Source organism: Brachypodium distachyon, chromosome 2 (genome assembly GCF_000005505.3).
Source record: "Brachypodium distachyon strain Bd21 chromosome 2, Brachypodium_distachyon_v3.0, whole genome shotgun sequence".
Lineage (NCBI taxonomy): Eukaryota > Viridiplantae > Streptophyta > Magnoliopsida > Poales > Poaceae > Brachypodium > Brachypodium distachyon.
In genome coordinates this window covers 46,277,033-46,293,089 of record NC_016132.3, presented here as the reverse complement: position 1 = coordinate 46,293,089, position 16,057 = coordinate 46,277,033, and the positions used below count along the sequence as shown (strand labels likewise).

Genomic DNA, 16,057 nt, shown 5'->3' with positions numbered 1-16,057 from the left:
CACGCCCATCGGGAAAAAAGCGCGGGATGCACCGAAGAGACAAGAAAATCGCCCGGCATGAGCATCTTGCTGAGCCAGCTCGGCGTCCTTTACCTGGGGCACAAATTTACTCTAGTATAGTTTATTTCATACTTATTTTTGAATGCAAAAATTCTTTCCCTAGAGTTACACTGTTTGCACATTTTCTTTATTTAGTGAAGAGAGATTAGATGTAGGTAAAGATTTTTGCCCTATGAAAAACTGTGATTTCTAGTAGTGATTCTAGACTTCTAATACCATGTTGATGCTCCTCTCTGCCACCAAAAAGGTGCTTGACATCGTTGATCAACGTTCTTAAACCGATGTCAAGACATCTGTGATCCATGCGGCCGCCGGACAAGAACATAATGAAATTGGAGTTAGGCCATATCACAACTTGCCTGGGCACAAAAGCTTGCTTCCAAAGGCCAAAGGGATCCGTGGAGCGTTGTCTTCATGGTTACATTATCCATCACTAACAGGCCCGGTAGTTGGATTTCAGGGGTCCGATGCAAAAATATGACCTAGAGAATATAATTATGATAATAATAATTAATGTTTGTATATATAGAATTTACTAAGACCGGATAAATTCACAAGTTTTTTTAGGAGAGATAAATTCACAAGTTGAAAACAACACGAGGAAGACAAAGAAAATGGTTGACAGCCAGACAGCAAAAGTGGGTGAGCTGCCGGCGAGGGCAGATCGGCTTACAGACAAGAAAAATGATCGGGATTGATCGAGTCAAGATGGGAACAGGGAAAGTTTTCTCATGGCAACCCTCTGAATTTAGGGGCTCATTGCGTCTGCACCACCTGCAGTCCCCCAAGGCTGACCCTGAGTATTAATAGGTGACACGACTCAATGAGATTTGCAGGAAAATAAAGAGTTGCATTTCCTGTGAGTACAAACTGAGAGCTCGTCGACTGCATCACCAAAAGAGCCCCCACTTGCTCTGACTAAGTTTTAGTGGAGTTGCGTTAGTATTGATGTCTTAAAAAAGTCGAAGAAGAAACGCTTAATGAGGCGTGGTTAAAAAGACTAAAAAAATAGACAAATTTACAAGGAAAAGTCAATTTTTTGTTTATGTCGAAAAATGATTTTGAGACTAAGTACCTTCTTTTTCACATGGGTTGAAGCTCATTTATGTTCCTTCACCCCCCTCTTTAGCTGGCACATTGGGCCAGACTTTTGGAAAAAAGCCCGCCAGCACGGTGGCATGGCCCGGCACACGGCTAAGCGGGTTGTGCCGGCCAACGATCCGGCTTGGGCTGTGCCTGGGCTCCTTTGCATTTTGTATGAGACCGACGGGCTAAACGGACCAGTCAGATCCGGCTAGGCTGGTGGGCCGTGCCCTGACCTTCCTTCCGCCTTAGTGGGCCGGCACGGCACGGCACGGCCTGTTTAGCAGCGGAGCGGGCCGTTGGCCACCTATACACCCCCCGTCTCGCTGCCGAGCGCCCCAGGCCCCTCGCTCCGTGGCTCGTCTTTCTCCTCGCCCGAGCGCCGCCACCCCTCCGTCCCCATCCCGACTGCCTAGCGCCCCACCCCCCTAGCTCGTCTTCCTCCTCGCGCGAGCGCCTCCACCTCAGGTTGGTCCCCTTTCGATTCTCTCGCTCCCGACCGTTTCTCCTCCCATCAACCTACGAACGGATTCCGCCCTTTAGCTCCCCGTTTTATCTCCTTAATCTTCCCCAATTCGGAACTAAGGCAAAAATCAAGGTAGGAAGGCCGCCCTAATTTACTTTACTGGGTCATCCGCCCGTGTGTTGGGGTAGCACCTTCGAATCTGGTGAAAGTTACTACTGGAAACCGGGGGGAGTTGAATCTTGGAAGGTTTTGTTCTTTTCAGACACAGAAATCGATGAGGCGACCTAGAAAATAGTTCGTGTTGTTGGATGAGAATTTTTTTTGAGTAGTGCGATAATACTGAGTGAGTAGCATAGGATCTGATTTGTTGTTTTTTGTGTGTGTGGTATTGTGCACCTGCCGATTAAAAGGCTAGCTTTCCGTAGTTGGAACTGGCGGAATCTCCCCTGCACGCATATCCAATGGTTACATTATGCTCATGCAGGTTGTGTGGATTTCTCAGGAAAAGCAAAGGCACACTTCCTGACCTTGAGGCATATTATGCTCACCTTTTTTTATACATGTAGCTTTGAGTGCTGCTAATGATTTTTGTTTTTGTTTTGTTGTTGTTGTTGTTGTATACACAAAGTTTGCTTAATATTCTGCAAGGTATCCCTTCTTTTGTCCTAGCTAATTTTTCCTGTACTACTTATATTGCAACAAGGTGCTGTAAGACATAACTGAACCGTGTAATTATTTCTTTACCTGAAACTCATCACATAGGAATGTTGTAGTACGATTTTTTTTAAACAGTCTTTCAAGTAAGCCTCTAGAAGTCTAATTAGTAGACCAATAATGTAGCTATTTTGATACATCTGCCTGTATTTTGCAAGTTTATGGCTGTGATAAATGTGATGATAGAATTTTGATCAAGTAGAACATGTTATGTAACAATATTATTTGTTTTGCATTTTTTGTGCTGTAAGCATTTACTTTTATGTAAATTCTACATATTGGGAAGTGCTCCATATATTTACACTAGAGTATTCTGGGTAGTAGTATATTTTCTCCTGGACATTTATTTTTGGAGTTTAACAATCTAAAATGGTGTGCAGATTAGGTTTTAAAATGGATGAAATAAAATTCTTTGTTCGACGGATATAGCATGGCCTACCTGAGAAGGAAGTGTTCCTGTGCAAGGAGAAAATCCCCTTTCTTTGCGCCTTTTGGTTTATCGGTCTCTTTTACAGATGCAGGGACAGAGACGTTAAACATTTTAGTTGGAACAAAGTCTTCTTTCTGCAGTTGAAGGGTTTGTTCCTTTGGTGTTAACTATTTGAACACAATACAGATTTAGGTTAGATAACGGACCTGGAATATCTACTAGGTTGAACTGAAGAAATTGTGTAACCCTGTATATATGATGTATTTATGCTGCATATTCTTACATTAACAGTTTGAGTCAGTGTGCAGATTAGGTCATAAGAAGCAGTTTGGATTAGTACTATCTTGCAAGAATATCAATCTGTTATGCGTTGTACTACAGGCCTTAGTAGCTACTCCTTTTATGTGCAAGTAGCCCGTATGTTCAAATTGAGTTGGTAAAGTTACTTGTGCCAACCTGTTAGTATTGGTAAACATAAATAAAAGAAGTATATGTGTGAATTTAGAGAGCTTCACCCACTTGAAAAGAAAATAGATATTCCTGAATCTTGTAATAACAAGAGGCTATCAAATAGTTGCACCTGTTAAGAGACTGTTTCTGCAAAAGGCATACTTTTGTAACATTGCATGGGTTAGAATCCGACATGGTCATTTTTCATTTATTGTGCACATGGACCTGAAAGAGGTCTCTTGCATGAATAAGCAACTCTTTCAAGTTTCAACATTACACAACACGTAGCTTTTAAGTTTTGACACTGATCATGGTTCCATTGGTTTTAAATCAAGAATCTGCTAAAACGATGATTACGCTCATTGACTTAAAATCTGATTATGCATGTGCTACTACTGCTAAAGACTGACAGCTTCATTCATCCCCAAGTTTGTTTTAGAGAATATTTCGTAACTGACATTTGTCTCTGCAGGCTTTTGGTCTGCCTGACTGATCTCAAATAATGGCGGAGCACTTGGCTTCAATATTTGGTACGGAGAAAGATAGGGTGAACTGTCCATTTTACTTCAAGATTGGAGCTTGCCGTCATGGGGATCGCTGCTCTCGAATCCATAACAGGCCAACCATATCACCGACAATTGTGCTTATGAATATGTATCAGCGCCCTGATATGATTACTCCTGGGGTTGATGCTCAAGGCCAGCCAATTGATCCCCGCAAGATGCAGGAGCATTTTGAAGATTTCTATGAGGATATCTTTGAGGAACTGAGCAAGTTTGGCGAGATCGAGACCCTCAACGTCTGTGATAACCTTTCTGATCACATGATCGGCAATGTTTATGTCCAGTTCAGGGAGGAAGATCAGGCTGCAGCAGCTCATACAGCCCTTCAGGGTCGATTTTACTCTGGCCGTCTAATAATTGTTGACTTCTCCCCTGTGACTGACTTCCGTGAAGCGACCTGCAGGCAGTATGAGGAGAATACCTGCACTCGTGGCGGACACTGCAATTTCATGCATGTGAAACAGATAGGTAAGGATCTCAGGAAAAAACTCTTTGGGCGTTACAGAAGGTCGCACCGAGGAAGGAGCCGCAGCCCAAGCCCACACCACAGGAGAGAGCGTCGTGACCGTGATGACTATCGAGGCCGTGATGATTACCGCCGTGGTGGTGGTGGTGGTGGCGGTGGACGGAGGGGTGGGAGCAGCAGGAACGAAAGGCATGATGATGGAGGAAGGCGTAGGTACGGGGGCAGCCCCCCAAGGCGGGCAAGAAGCCCTGTCAGGGAGAACAGCGAAGAGCGTAGAGCCAAGATCGAACAGTGGAATCGTGAAAAGGAGGCGAAGTAAGGGGTGACCATTATCGTCTGCGTGTTTGTTCGCTTTGTCATTCTATATATGGACTTCGCTCTCTAGTGGGTACTATGTTTAATTTGCCTCTATTCTGTAACTGTCTCTATTTGGTCGCCAGATGTTGAAATTGTCATTGTTGTGCTGCTGGAAACCTTTTGTCAGGCATATATTTTGGTATTGTAGTCATTTGAAAACTTATGCTTCTATGCTGAATACGGAGTAGTCAGAATTGCTTGCCATGATTCTGACGCTGGTTGTATCAACTTTGTGGCCTATTACTGTTACTCCTTCCGTCTCATATTAATTGACTTTCTATTACATGCATCTAAACTCTTTATAGGCATAGATACATCTATTTTTGCCCAAATTTGAGTCATTTAATATGGGAGGGAGGGAACGAAGGGAGTATTATTTTTAGTTGCGCTTTCGTTCTTTCTCTTTTCTGATGGAATAAAGATCGAGTGAAATGGTGCAATGGCTCTTAGCTCGCGTTGCATGCTGAACTCCTTTGCCTTGGCACGAGAGAATATCCTCTTCCGGTTAAGAGGGATCCTCTCCTGAAGCCAGGAATATACCCTGATCCCTGAATAAGCTGCACGGGTTCCTTTCATCGCTCAATGGCCGAGTATATAGCTGTAAGAACTAAAATCACCCATTCTTCTCGTCCAATTCCGGAGCGGTAGACGCACATGAAAAACGAAGGCCATGTGGTGTTGTGGACGGATTCCACCGAGACCGAATCATTCGTTTTCCTCGGAGACCGCAAGCGAGCCAGCGGCCGCTGCTCTGATTGCTCTCTCTTCTCTTGACGGACGACCATGTGCCGAGAACCAAGGCGACCGAGCCTGGCCGAGCCAGCTGACTTATTATGGCATGTTTTCTCGGATACCATAGTGCAGGCGGATGGCAAGATATCGTCGTTGAGGATAGGGACGTGCTTTCTTATCTGAACTATTGTGATCCTCACCGAGACTACCATTCAGTCATTCACCCATGGACCTCTTCTTCCTTTTTCACACCCTTTTATAAAAAGTGGCACCCTTCCTTTTTCTTTTTTTCCGCTGGAATAGGGAGTTTTATTGATGATCAATAGAAGTATTACAATCTGCGGCACGTAGTTCAGAAAAAACTTGAGGCGGCTCACGTTGCACAAACGCAACATCTACATCTCTTGTAACTAGATGAACTTGCTTATGAACTACTCTTACACCCTTCCTATTCATCTGAGACTTTCCTTTACCATGATCAGGTTTCCGCCGAAACCCTCCTTCTTTGTTTCCCCCACTTTCCAGTCAATCTTACGAATGTAACCTTGAAAACAATTTACTGTCATGCCCAATGCCAGTTTACTAGTGAAGAGGGTCGTAGGGAGAGGAACGCAATGGGGGGAAGAAAACAGTGGGGCCACCTTTTACCTCGAATTGTACCCAGAATTGATCCATGGTGTTGTAAAAATATCCTTAGCTGTGCGGTTGTATAGTTCCAGTGTTGCGTACAGGATCAGAATTGTGTAAAACAAAAATGAAATTGCTCTGCACAATAATTCCGAAAGAAAATAAAAGATACTTTCTCGGATCCTAAATTCTTGACTCAAATTTGTCCCCAAATATTGATGTATATATTTTTTTAAAGCGTCTACATACATGTAATATTTCGACAACAATTTAAGATCGGAAGAAGTAAAATATTACCATATGAAGCTAACGATAACCAAAGACTCTCTTATTGTTTGTGCATTAAGAAACGGTGTAAATTAGTACTTCACCTATACTATTGCTGAGGCATAGCATAAAACACTTTATTCCCATTATTCAACCTTATAAAAAGCAGAGGACAGAGAGGAAGAAAGAGAGAGAACGGAACTGAAGTGATAACGTACTATATGTCTCATAATGATAGATAGTCACTAATCACATGGGACTTGCAGATTACAACCTACAAATACCAACTCTATTATTGAGGTAGAACTTGTTGGTGACCTATCTCTTTATTGTTCTCAACGTTGGATCATTCGCTTGAGTTATCATGTGCAAATGAATAATACGTCGATTAGGAGCTAAATGCCACCTAACTCCTTACAAGGCTTATGCAGTTAGTAGTACTCCCTAACAGCATAGTACAAACTAAAATCCGATCCATCGTTACGGATGATTTTCTATGAAACTGATGATAAAACTTTGCGGCAAAGTGACCAAGAAATATAAAAAAACCTACTTAAAAAGACCTTGTTCCATGGTCTTTCTCATTAATGATTTCTTCCTTAAATTTGTTGTTTTGTTAGTCTTTGCACATCGCTGGCCGTGAGTGTAAATATAAAGTCACACAAATTTTCAGCACAAATACTCGTCACACGGGATCAGCCAAAGAAATGAGAACGACACTACTCTCTTCTCTCAGTCTCTCTTCCCTTTCTCTCGCCTACAGAAAAAAGAGCGAAAAAGGATAAAGAAAGGGGCACACAGATGATAATATGGATTCATCCATCGTGCCCAAAAATGATAGAAACCAGAGCCTCCAGCTCCTCCTCGTCTTCCCCATCTCTCTCATCCTCCTCCTCTTTCTCCCTCTAAAAAAAGCTTCTCGTGCTTATAAATACGCTCGCCTGTCTCCGGGTGCCAGTTCCTCCGCCCGATCCCCTTCGCCCCCCCCCCCACCCGACGATCGCCCTCCGCTCGTCCCACCGCGGTGGGCGATCGCTCCTCACCTCCGCGCGCGCGATTCCTGAGGCGAGGCGCCCCACACCAGATTCCGCCGGCCGGCCCCCCCTCCCCGCTTCGCCGATCGGATCGCGTGCTCCACGAGGTGACGATCTGCGAAATATTCCCGAATTACCCCCGATTTTTTTCGGGCAGTGTTGCGTTGGGTGGGGGCCAAGGTATCTGGACGACCGCGGCAGCGTTCGTGGAAGCGAGCGGAAGGAATTGGATTCCGAGGGGCGTGCGCGATTTGATTGCCCCGTACGGCACTGTCACAGCTTGAAATTTCGTTAGTAACTTTATGGCGATGGTGCGATTGTGAGAGTACAAGAGTTCAGGAGTGCATATGCATTCCGTTAATTTTGCTTCGTATTGCGGATGATTTTATCGCCTCTGGTTTGTGGCTATACAAATTATTGGATTGGCCAAATATGTTCTGCTTTATCTGCTTGTGTGTTTGGTTGTGGGGGAGAGGGTCCTACAGTTGTTGTGTCTTTGCAAGTTTTGGTGGGCGTTGGGAGGCTAAAATGGCGCCTGTTATGTTTAGGTGAAACTATCATGCCTTAGTGTCCATTCTTTTTAGAATGGAAGTGCATATGGCATGCGGTTGATGCGGATAGTTTTCTGAGAAATGTGGGACTCTTGATTATGTTGCTAAACACAACGAGGAACATTTACATTTTACCAGGTTACTTTTGTGTGGTTGAGTCACTAATGGAGTTTGGGATGTTGCACCTAAACTTTTTGCGGGGTCGGTAGTTGCTTGGTTGGTCCATTGAAATTTTGATTAATTTTTGGCAAGTGTGTAGGTTGTGTTAGTTGCCAGGACTAAACCTTTATCTGATTAGGGAAATGAGTTTGTATACATCTAGGACAATAGTATTACATGGTTGCTCTTTTTTTTTACTTGAATTTTTGCCTCATTGATATAGCCCCAGGTTTGACAGAAGGTGGAGAACTGTCAAAGACAAGGTTTCTTGTTAATTTGTGATGAGCATGATTCTGGTGGTCAGGGGCGGATCTAGTATTTTACCGTTGGAGGTGCCACACTTCACGCGCACAATTTGGTCGTCGAGTGCAAACATTACAAATCTATCAAATCAGCTTAAATTCTGTCCCTTGCAAAAAAAAAAGCTTAAATTCTGTCAAAATCACAATACAAGTTGCTTAATACGATCTCATATCATAACCATCAGAGCAAATAGGTTTGGAAAGACTAGGTACAAATAGTTCTACGATGATATAGTAAGAAGCAAGTGAATTTAGAGGACCGACATCCAAAAGTGTAACTCCATATTAATCTCATCAAACCGATTGTCAAGCTCTTACCGAATCTTATTAGTGACATCAAGATATATTTGGGCAGTTAGACAGTAAGGCCGGGACACATGCATCATGCCTACATGGTGTTAGAAAAATTGCATTTTTTTTTCCCTACCCTAGATCGTGGTGGTTGTTTTCTGGTATGGTCTTATTTGCTCATAGAGGTTTTCTCAATACAAATTACTTTATTCACTGTTTTCATGAAACACACAGTCCTTGGTCGTACAAGGCAAACATGATTGCATTCACTATGGATAGTGCTTAGCATATGGCATTTCTAGGTTTGGCTTAGAAAGAATAATTAATCTGAATGATGCTCATTTTAGCATATTGAAATCGATGAATATCATTGCTTTCCTTTTTAGTCCATTGCTCTCTATTGTCTGTATATTCAACACCCAATAATATGTACTCCCGCAATTCCATATTATAAGGCATATGGTTTTTGTCCCAAGTCAAACTTTGTAAGGCTTGACCAATATCAACATCCACAATACCAAACCAATACCCAATAGATCACCATGAATATTTGCATAATGTATTTATTTTGGTATCATAGATGTTGATATTTTTATCAATAAGCTTGTTCAAACTTTAAAGACTTTGACTTAGGACAAAAACCGTATACCTTATAATATGGAAAGGAGGGAGTATTATATATTATTAGCTTATATGTGTGGGAATCGCTAACTTCTGTATTACTGATTCGAAATTCTGAACTGTATTTGACATTTGATGATGCTCATATTTTGAAAATCATTCCATTGCTCTAATGGGTTTGACGCACAGAATTCAATTGTTTAGCTTTAGTGATGTAGTACTTTCAGCAGACAGGAAGCAGATTGAAAATTTCAACTTTATATAATCATATGTGAAGTTAAACAACTGTGAAGAATTGGTATTTGTATGCATATATGGATAATGCTGTGATAGGTTTCTTCATTAGGATATATTCTGCACAGATTTGACTTGCATGTTTATGATATATTTACATTAAAGATCCTACATAAAACACATACTTTTACATCAGAGAAGTTTGATAACTACATGCGAGTTTTGGTGTATCACGCCACGAGTTGACTTCATGTGTGTCCTTTAGTTATAAGCCTAATACTTGGGGGATACAGTGTCAGGACTTATTACCTTAGCTAGTTTATCTTCACTTCATGCTTCTGTGCAACATTTTCTGCACATCAGCTTTGCTACTCATTCTCACCAATCCTCTTTAGTTTGTCTATAATATTGCGTATATGTTACCATGCAAGTGAGAGAATATGCATGTCTTCTACTATGTAAATCTACAATCTTTACATATTTGTAACATTTTCAGTATGCAATATAAAGCTATTACCTTTATTATAAAAGTTGGTTCTAATTTGGTTTCAGGTAGAGGTGACGATAAAGCATAGCTGTTGGCCTAGCTTGCAGTGGTTCTTTCTTGAAGCTAAGGCAAATAAGAATTGGCGTTATGGCATATCGAATGGTATGCACTCCCCAAGTCATTGATCTTGAATCTGATCGAGGGCATCCTCATGTTCTTTCTGATAGTTCAAATCGCAATGTGAATGAGTTATCCGACCAAGGTGGTCAGCATGCTGTCAGAGTTGTAGGAAATGCATGGAATGTTGGTTCCTCTGATATGCGGGGTTACTACAATATGAACATGAATCATCCACATCAGCCTGTTCATAATTCTCTGCCAAATTTAGGTGTTGATTCAGGTTTTGTCTTTCCATCAAGTATGTACAACCCCTGCATGTCCACATCTATGAACAGATATGCCTCTCATCCTCAGAACTTCGGATTGCCTTTAAATCAAGTTGGTCCAGGAAGTATGGATGAAAGTAGCAGAAATGAAAATGTCATTGAAGCGGCTGGAGGATTCGTTAAGAGGAAAAATGTTGCAGTTGCAGGAAGTTGTCATTTTGTTAATGGATTTGGAAGCTCAAGCTCATCCTCTCAGGCATCTCAGAATCCTACACATATGCAATGGGATCCTTCTTTTGAGTCAAATGGTTTGCCTAACGTCACATCATTCAACCCATCAGAATATCCTAGTCACAGCCCTTGGGCCTCCGTCGAAGGATCTTCCATTACTGCAACTAATGGGTTCAGTTCGGTGTCTGCTCACCCAGAATCAGCACAGCATGGTAATTATACATTTCCATCAAGTCATGCCAGTCCGTGTTTTCAACCTGCCAGCAATACATGGGTGTCCCAAGCTGCAAATGGCATTGCCGAAGGAGTACCACAGTGGGCATACTTCAATGCAATGACTAGTGTTCCAGGTAAGTAAGCAACTAGTGGAACAGATTTCAGTTTCTAGTGATAAGGAAAGCAGATTAAAAAATACTTATGCTTTCGAAGGATAAGAATCCTCGTTTAATGCATCTTCTAGTTGTTGGCAATGTACATTGATGGCTAAACTAGTAGTTTAATTTATATGTTAAGAATGACAGAAACTTCAAAAGTCAAAACATGGCCCCACCTACAAAATGAAAATCGTGAGTACACAGCAGGGAAATACAATTGGTAGCCTTTTGCTTTCAGCAGTCACATTTGCCCGTTCGGGGGAAATAATTGGTAACCTTTTGCTTTCAACAGGCAGATATGTGCATTTGGGGCCCACAGAAATAGCGAATGGAGGCTTCCATGAATATCAGAACGGCCCTTCAACCATTTGTCAAGGACCTTTACCATATTTTCATCAGCATGCTGTGCATACTATGCTAGCTCACAATCCGCTTGACCATACACGAATGCAAGTCCCTTACCAACAATGCCACAATAATGGTGTCTTACATACTGGGGTAAATCATCCTGGAAACCGGCTCCACTTGGGTCCAAGAACTCCTGTTCTCATCTCTAACTCTGAGCGCACTTTTGGGCCTCCACAGCATCCGTTCTTGGCGAATCCAGTTAATCATAGGAACATAAGAGTTCTGCCACCTCTGGTTAGTCTGCATTTCATTGCACTTCTCTACAAATATCTCAATGAATATTAGGACGCTGTCGCTTGACTTTTCTTTCTATAATTTGCTATGTCTAGCGTGTGTTCTTTTCCTTTTGGGGGGAATTTGGAACTCTTCTAGGAGTTTTGCAAATCTTGTACTTGTGCTTTAGTGCGTCTGTACTTTCATGCCTTTGATGTGCCAAGTTATGAAATGTTGGACCTTGCATAGTTAAAAAAATTGCCAACTTCTAATTTCTAAATGAGAGATGTCCTTTGAAGGATGTTCAAGTAGAACTGGAAGTGACCCTTGTAACTGCCTCATATCATCTTTTGTTAGTGTTATTTCTGGTCAATGGGTTGACGAGTTGATGACTATTATCGGCCAGTTCTTTTCGGCTTCCTGGACCGGCTTCTCCGAGAAGCTGCCCTCCCCCAGCTTCCTGTAGAAGCCGCCACCTAAATTTGATTAGGCTACCAAACTAGTTTGGCCTAAACTACTTTGGAAACCTAGCTAAATCTAAGATGCGGCTTCTCCAGGAAGCTAGGTGAGAGCAGCTTCTAGGAGAAGCTGGTCCTAGTAGCCGAAAAGAACGCAGCCTATATTCCTCATTGTTTTTGCATTTTGAATTCATGTCTTTGGCCTTCCTGCTGCCATTTATTTTTAGTATATGTGTTTACCATGTTTTCCCTTGGTGATGCATATGATATGCACCTTAAAAATCTACATGTTCATTTTAATGTTACCAATCTCTTTCATTAATCCTGTGTAACAAAATGCTGAACCCATGTCAGAATACATGCACGGCCATAAAGTAAGATAGGTTGTGGCTGAACCCATATCCTTAATGAGCTGATTGGTTAGGTTCGTGATTGATCGTTTCAGCAGAGATAGTCTTAATTTTAATTCCATTCATGCAAACTGCATTAGAACATAGAGTGCTTGAAATCCTCTTCTCTCCTTTCTGTTAAGATGTATATGATGCACATGTGGTTCATGTAATTATTTGTTGACCCTGCAGCAGCGTGGTACGATAATGGATTTTTCGAGATTGTATGAGGTGTCAAATGTTGTAGATGAGCATAGAGATATGCGATTAGATATAGACAGCATGACATATGAGGTATGTAAAGCTCATTCAGGCCACCCTTTGCGACTTCACATCAGACAGTATAGTATTTCTTACCTGATTTATTTTTTCTATTACAGGAGCTTTTAGCATTAGAGGAGCACATCGGAGATGTCAATACTGGTCTGGCCAAAAGCCACATCGTAGATAAATTGAATACTAGCTTATATGTGGCAGGAACATCCTGCGTGTCTGATCAATCATCTGAATCTTCCACGCAGGGTGATGCTTGCATAATATGCCAGGTCCTTCACTTTCACTATATAATTGTTTACCTTTTCTTATTTATTTTTAGCCACTTTTCAGCAGTTGTAAACTACCCATCATCAGCCAGACAACAAATCCATGGTGAAACATCACGGTCATTTCATACTCAAAGAAGTTGATCACTTGAGCATAACCTTCTGCACAGTTTAAATAAATGTTACACTGATGGATCCCAAGTTCTGATTATAGCTTTGTGCTATGGTTAATAATGCACCTATTGATGCAACCGAAATCAATGGCTAATGCAATATTGAACCAGCTTGTACCATATAGCTCGTTGAGTAACTTTTTCCCTCTCGCTATTCTCAGTTGCCTGGATTTTTTTTAACCTCAATCACCTTAAATTTTACTAAACCTAAAATTGCATTGCCTCTTTGAAGGTTTGCAACTTCAGTTGAATATTATGCAATTTTAGTTTATTGGTTATATATGGAGTTACTTGGAGACGAGGATGATTTATGCTGATCCAAAATCTTGGAAACGTGACTGGTTTAAGAAAATTTAGGAAACTTATGATGTGCAACCCTTAAATTTGCTCTGGCAAGTAGGATGCCCTTAAATCTTAATCTTAGATTCTTAGTCTTGTGTAAATGTTGTGAAATAAATTATTTGTTGTTTATTTTTATAGTAGCGTAAGCACATGGACTGGTCCATGGTGTGATGATCATCTAGAACGAATTTACCCGAGAATAGTCTTTGATATATGACATTATTCTTCGCCAAGTGCTGAAACAATTGAAGTGGTGTTAAGGAGCGACAAATGTGCTTTGTGAAAACAATATTGGTTAGGCTTAGAAAAGAGAATCGAGTTTTCACTCACAGGCATCCAATCTATTTCAGTTTCTAAAGAACTTTTCTCTATGTATCTCGCAGGAGGAGTACCGGTCTGAAGACTGCATTGGAATCCTGGATTGTGGCCACAGATACCATGCGGAGTGCATAAAACAATGGCTGACGGTAAAGAACCTATGCCCCATCTGCAAGACAACAGCTTTGTCTGCCGGTAGAAGAAGTGGATAACGAACAGGAATAATCTTATCAGTTACTTGCTTCCGACAAACATTCAGCTCAATTTTGTACATAAGAAACGGTAGACCATTCTGCTACCTGTATTTGTTCACCTTGTTGTGATCGGGAGTAACTAATCTTCCTAAAACTGTACAGCCATAACATTGATCGTTTATTCAATGTAGAATATTTTAAATTACTGAGTTCGCAGCATGTGTATTATATGGCGACCTCAAGAAACTGGCATTTCTAGAAAATTATTGTATCTATATATTAGTCACTCTAGAAAAATATAGAAACATGTGATCACCTAGTAGGAGCTTTTAAGCTGCTCACATACTGGCCATTTCTTGGTATTTATCTTTTGTCACTCTGAATTGAATCCTTTGGCTTTGTCGCAATAGCGTTCTAGACTGTAGATAAGCTATCCTGATTCAACTGTACCGCACAAGTCGCACCGAACATTATAAAAAACTAGAACCCGTGAGTTGTTAGGGAACAACGAAAAATTGTATCAAAACGTTAAATTAAATGTTGATGTGTTTGATGCGCACATATGTATATAACAATTATGATATGTTTATTTTCTAGGCCATACTTTGATCTCTTTCTCTTTTGCACATGTCTTATTTCTATATCTCGTGTAAAGAGAAAGTGGCACATGCTCGACTCTTTTGCTCTCTACTTTCAGGTTATCACTATTCTCACATACACCACACTTGAAAAATCATGTGTGAGCGTTTTTTTAACTCTTTTGTTGAATTCATGAAGTGATTCTCAATATAATCATGAATAATGAAGAACATGTAGCAATGATAACGTTTATCACTTCCATCCGTCCAAGCCGCTCGACCTCCCGTGTGGTGATGATTTAAATAGTAAGCACCGGTATATCGATCAAGACAGCAAGCAGCAGTCATCATATAAAGTAAGCGGTTGTATAAAGTACCCTTTCTGCTCTCCTATTACTCTACTCCCTACTTTATTTCTCAAATCACTTCTTCCAATTTCTCTCGCTCTCCTTCTCACTATCCTCTCCATCCATCATGAGTGCAAACTCCTCCTCTCCCAGTCCCGATTCATCCCGCCACCGAACATTGCGTGGCCGCCCGCTTGCGCGCACCGTCTCCGCCCATAGATTCCCGCTGCCCGTTCGCTCTCGCATGCCACCTGCTCCCACTTGCTGCCTAGTACGCCTGTGCGCCCTCTCACAGCCTTGTCCGCCCGTTCGCCGCGCCAGCACGCCGCCCACACATCATGTCCGGCCACTGGTCGCCGCGCGCCACTGCCCGTCGGGAGGGCCGCCGATGGCTCGCGCCGACGCGGTCCCTGCTGCCTTGCGAGAGGCCACCACCATCCCGGCCTCAGGCTCATCCCATCGCCGTCCAAGTCCAGCGGGGAGCCACCGGCGCACGCGAGCCAGTGGAGGCAGCGGTTGGGGCATGCGACGGAGCCACGGGTCCGCAGCCGCCTTCCGTACACGGACGCCGCCGACGCGCACGAGCTGGTGGAGGCGACCAAGAGCGGCGGCGGGCGCTGGCGAGATCCGGATCGGGTGGGGGTGAGATTTGAAGGAGAGGAGGAGCGAGGAGGGCTCTGTTGTTGTTTTTTCTTTTTTGGCCGGTACGTGTTTTTTCTGCGCTTGAGGACCGCGGGATCCAGGATTAAAAAGCGCATGAGGACATCGATGGCAGATTCGTAATTTCGATGAAGTGACGTACCGCGACGACCGTACCATCACCACCAACTCCAATTTAATATATTGGTATAGAATATCCAACTGAATCATATTAGAGTTGGTTCTGTTCCTGCCCTTCATTTCAAAATAAATAAATCATATTTCGAGTTTTTAAAAATTCTGAAAATAAACTAATGCATGTAGGTTTTGGGCAGAAACTTGCCCTTTCAATTTTTCGTACGAAAACATAACCATAAGGAGCTGTGCCAAATGAAGCACATGTTTCTACCCAGTACCTGTATATGTATATATTTTTACTATAAACCAAAACTATGTTTTTCTTAATTTCCATATGTACCCATATTTTGAGAATTCCCTTCACCATTGTTTTCATATTTTCTCTAATGTTATAAAAGAGCCAACCGTCGGTGGCGGTCCGTCACCTCCTTTT

General features: G+C 42.1%; 2 protein-coding genes across 6 annotated transcripts; both read left to right on the top strand.

Annotated features, from left to right (window-relative positions):
* The first annotated feature begins 1,480 nt into the window (after nucleotides 1-1,480).
* LOC100827377 (splicing factor U2af small subunit B) lies at nucleotides 1,481-4,858 on the top strand. Of its 4 annotated transcripts, none has more exons than XM_010233817.3 (3): nucleotides 1,481-1,611; nucleotides 2,704-2,900; nucleotides 3,676-4,858. In XM_010233817.3, exon 3 carries the CDS (start codon nucleotides 3,706-3,708, stop codon nucleotides 4,549-4,551), a length of 846 nt encoding a protein of 281 aa, XP_010232119.1. In that variant the 5' UTR covers nucleotides 1,481-1,611; nucleotides 2,704-2,900; nucleotides 3,676-3,705; the 3' UTR covers nucleotides 4,552-4,858. The 4 variants fall into 4 exon arrangements, with proteins under 4 accessions (XP_010232119.1, XP_024314825.1, XP_003569529.1 ...); XM_024459057.1 differs by having other exon boundaries at nucleotides 2,704-2,945; XM_003569481.4 differs by lacking the exon at nucleotides 2,704-2,900.
* A 2,190-nt stretch (nucleotides 4,859-7,048) lies between these two features.
* On the top strand, nucleotides 7,049-14,244 carry LOC100827066 (probable E3 ubiquitin-protein ligase ZFP1). 2 transcript variants are annotated; one of them, XM_024459056.1, is made up of 6 exons: nucleotides 7,049-7,356; nucleotides 9,960-10,861; nucleotides 11,178-11,527; nucleotides 12,549-12,647; nucleotides 12,734-12,898; nucleotides 13,794-14,244. In XM_024459056.1, the coding sequence occupies exons 2-6, from the start codon at nucleotides 10,042-10,044 to the stop codon at nucleotides 13,938-13,940; spliced, it is 1,581 nt and encodes a 526-aa protein (XP_024314824.1). In that variant the 5' UTR covers nucleotides 7,049-7,356; nucleotides 9,960-10,041; the 3' UTR covers nucleotides 13,941-14,244. The 2 variants fall into 2 exon arrangements, with proteins under 2 accessions (XP_024314824.1, XP_003569527.1); XM_003569479.4 differs by having other exon boundaries at nucleotides 7,052-7,356; nucleotides 12,546-12,647.
* The last annotated feature ends 1,813 nt before the right edge of the window (nucleotides 14,245-16,057 follow it).

Excerpts from the sequence above, each read along its gene's own strand:
- LOC100827066 (XM_003569479.4), top strand. The coding sequence starts at position 10,042 with ATGGCATATCGAATGGTATGCACTCCCCAAGTCATTGATCTTGAATCT. Across the intron at positions 11,528-12,545 it reads TAAGAGTTCTGCCACCTCTG|CAGCGTGGTACGATAATGGA; the intron begins GTTAGTCTGCAT and ends TTGACCCTGCAG. Across the intron at positions 12,648-12,733 it reads TAGACAGCATGACATATGAG|GAGCTTTTAGCATTAGAGGA; the intron begins GTATGTAAAGCT and ends TTTCTATTACAG.
- LOC100827377 (XM_003569481.4), top strand. The coding sequence starts at position 3,706 with ATGGCGGAGCACTTGGCTTCAATATTTGGTACGGAGAAAGATAGGGTG.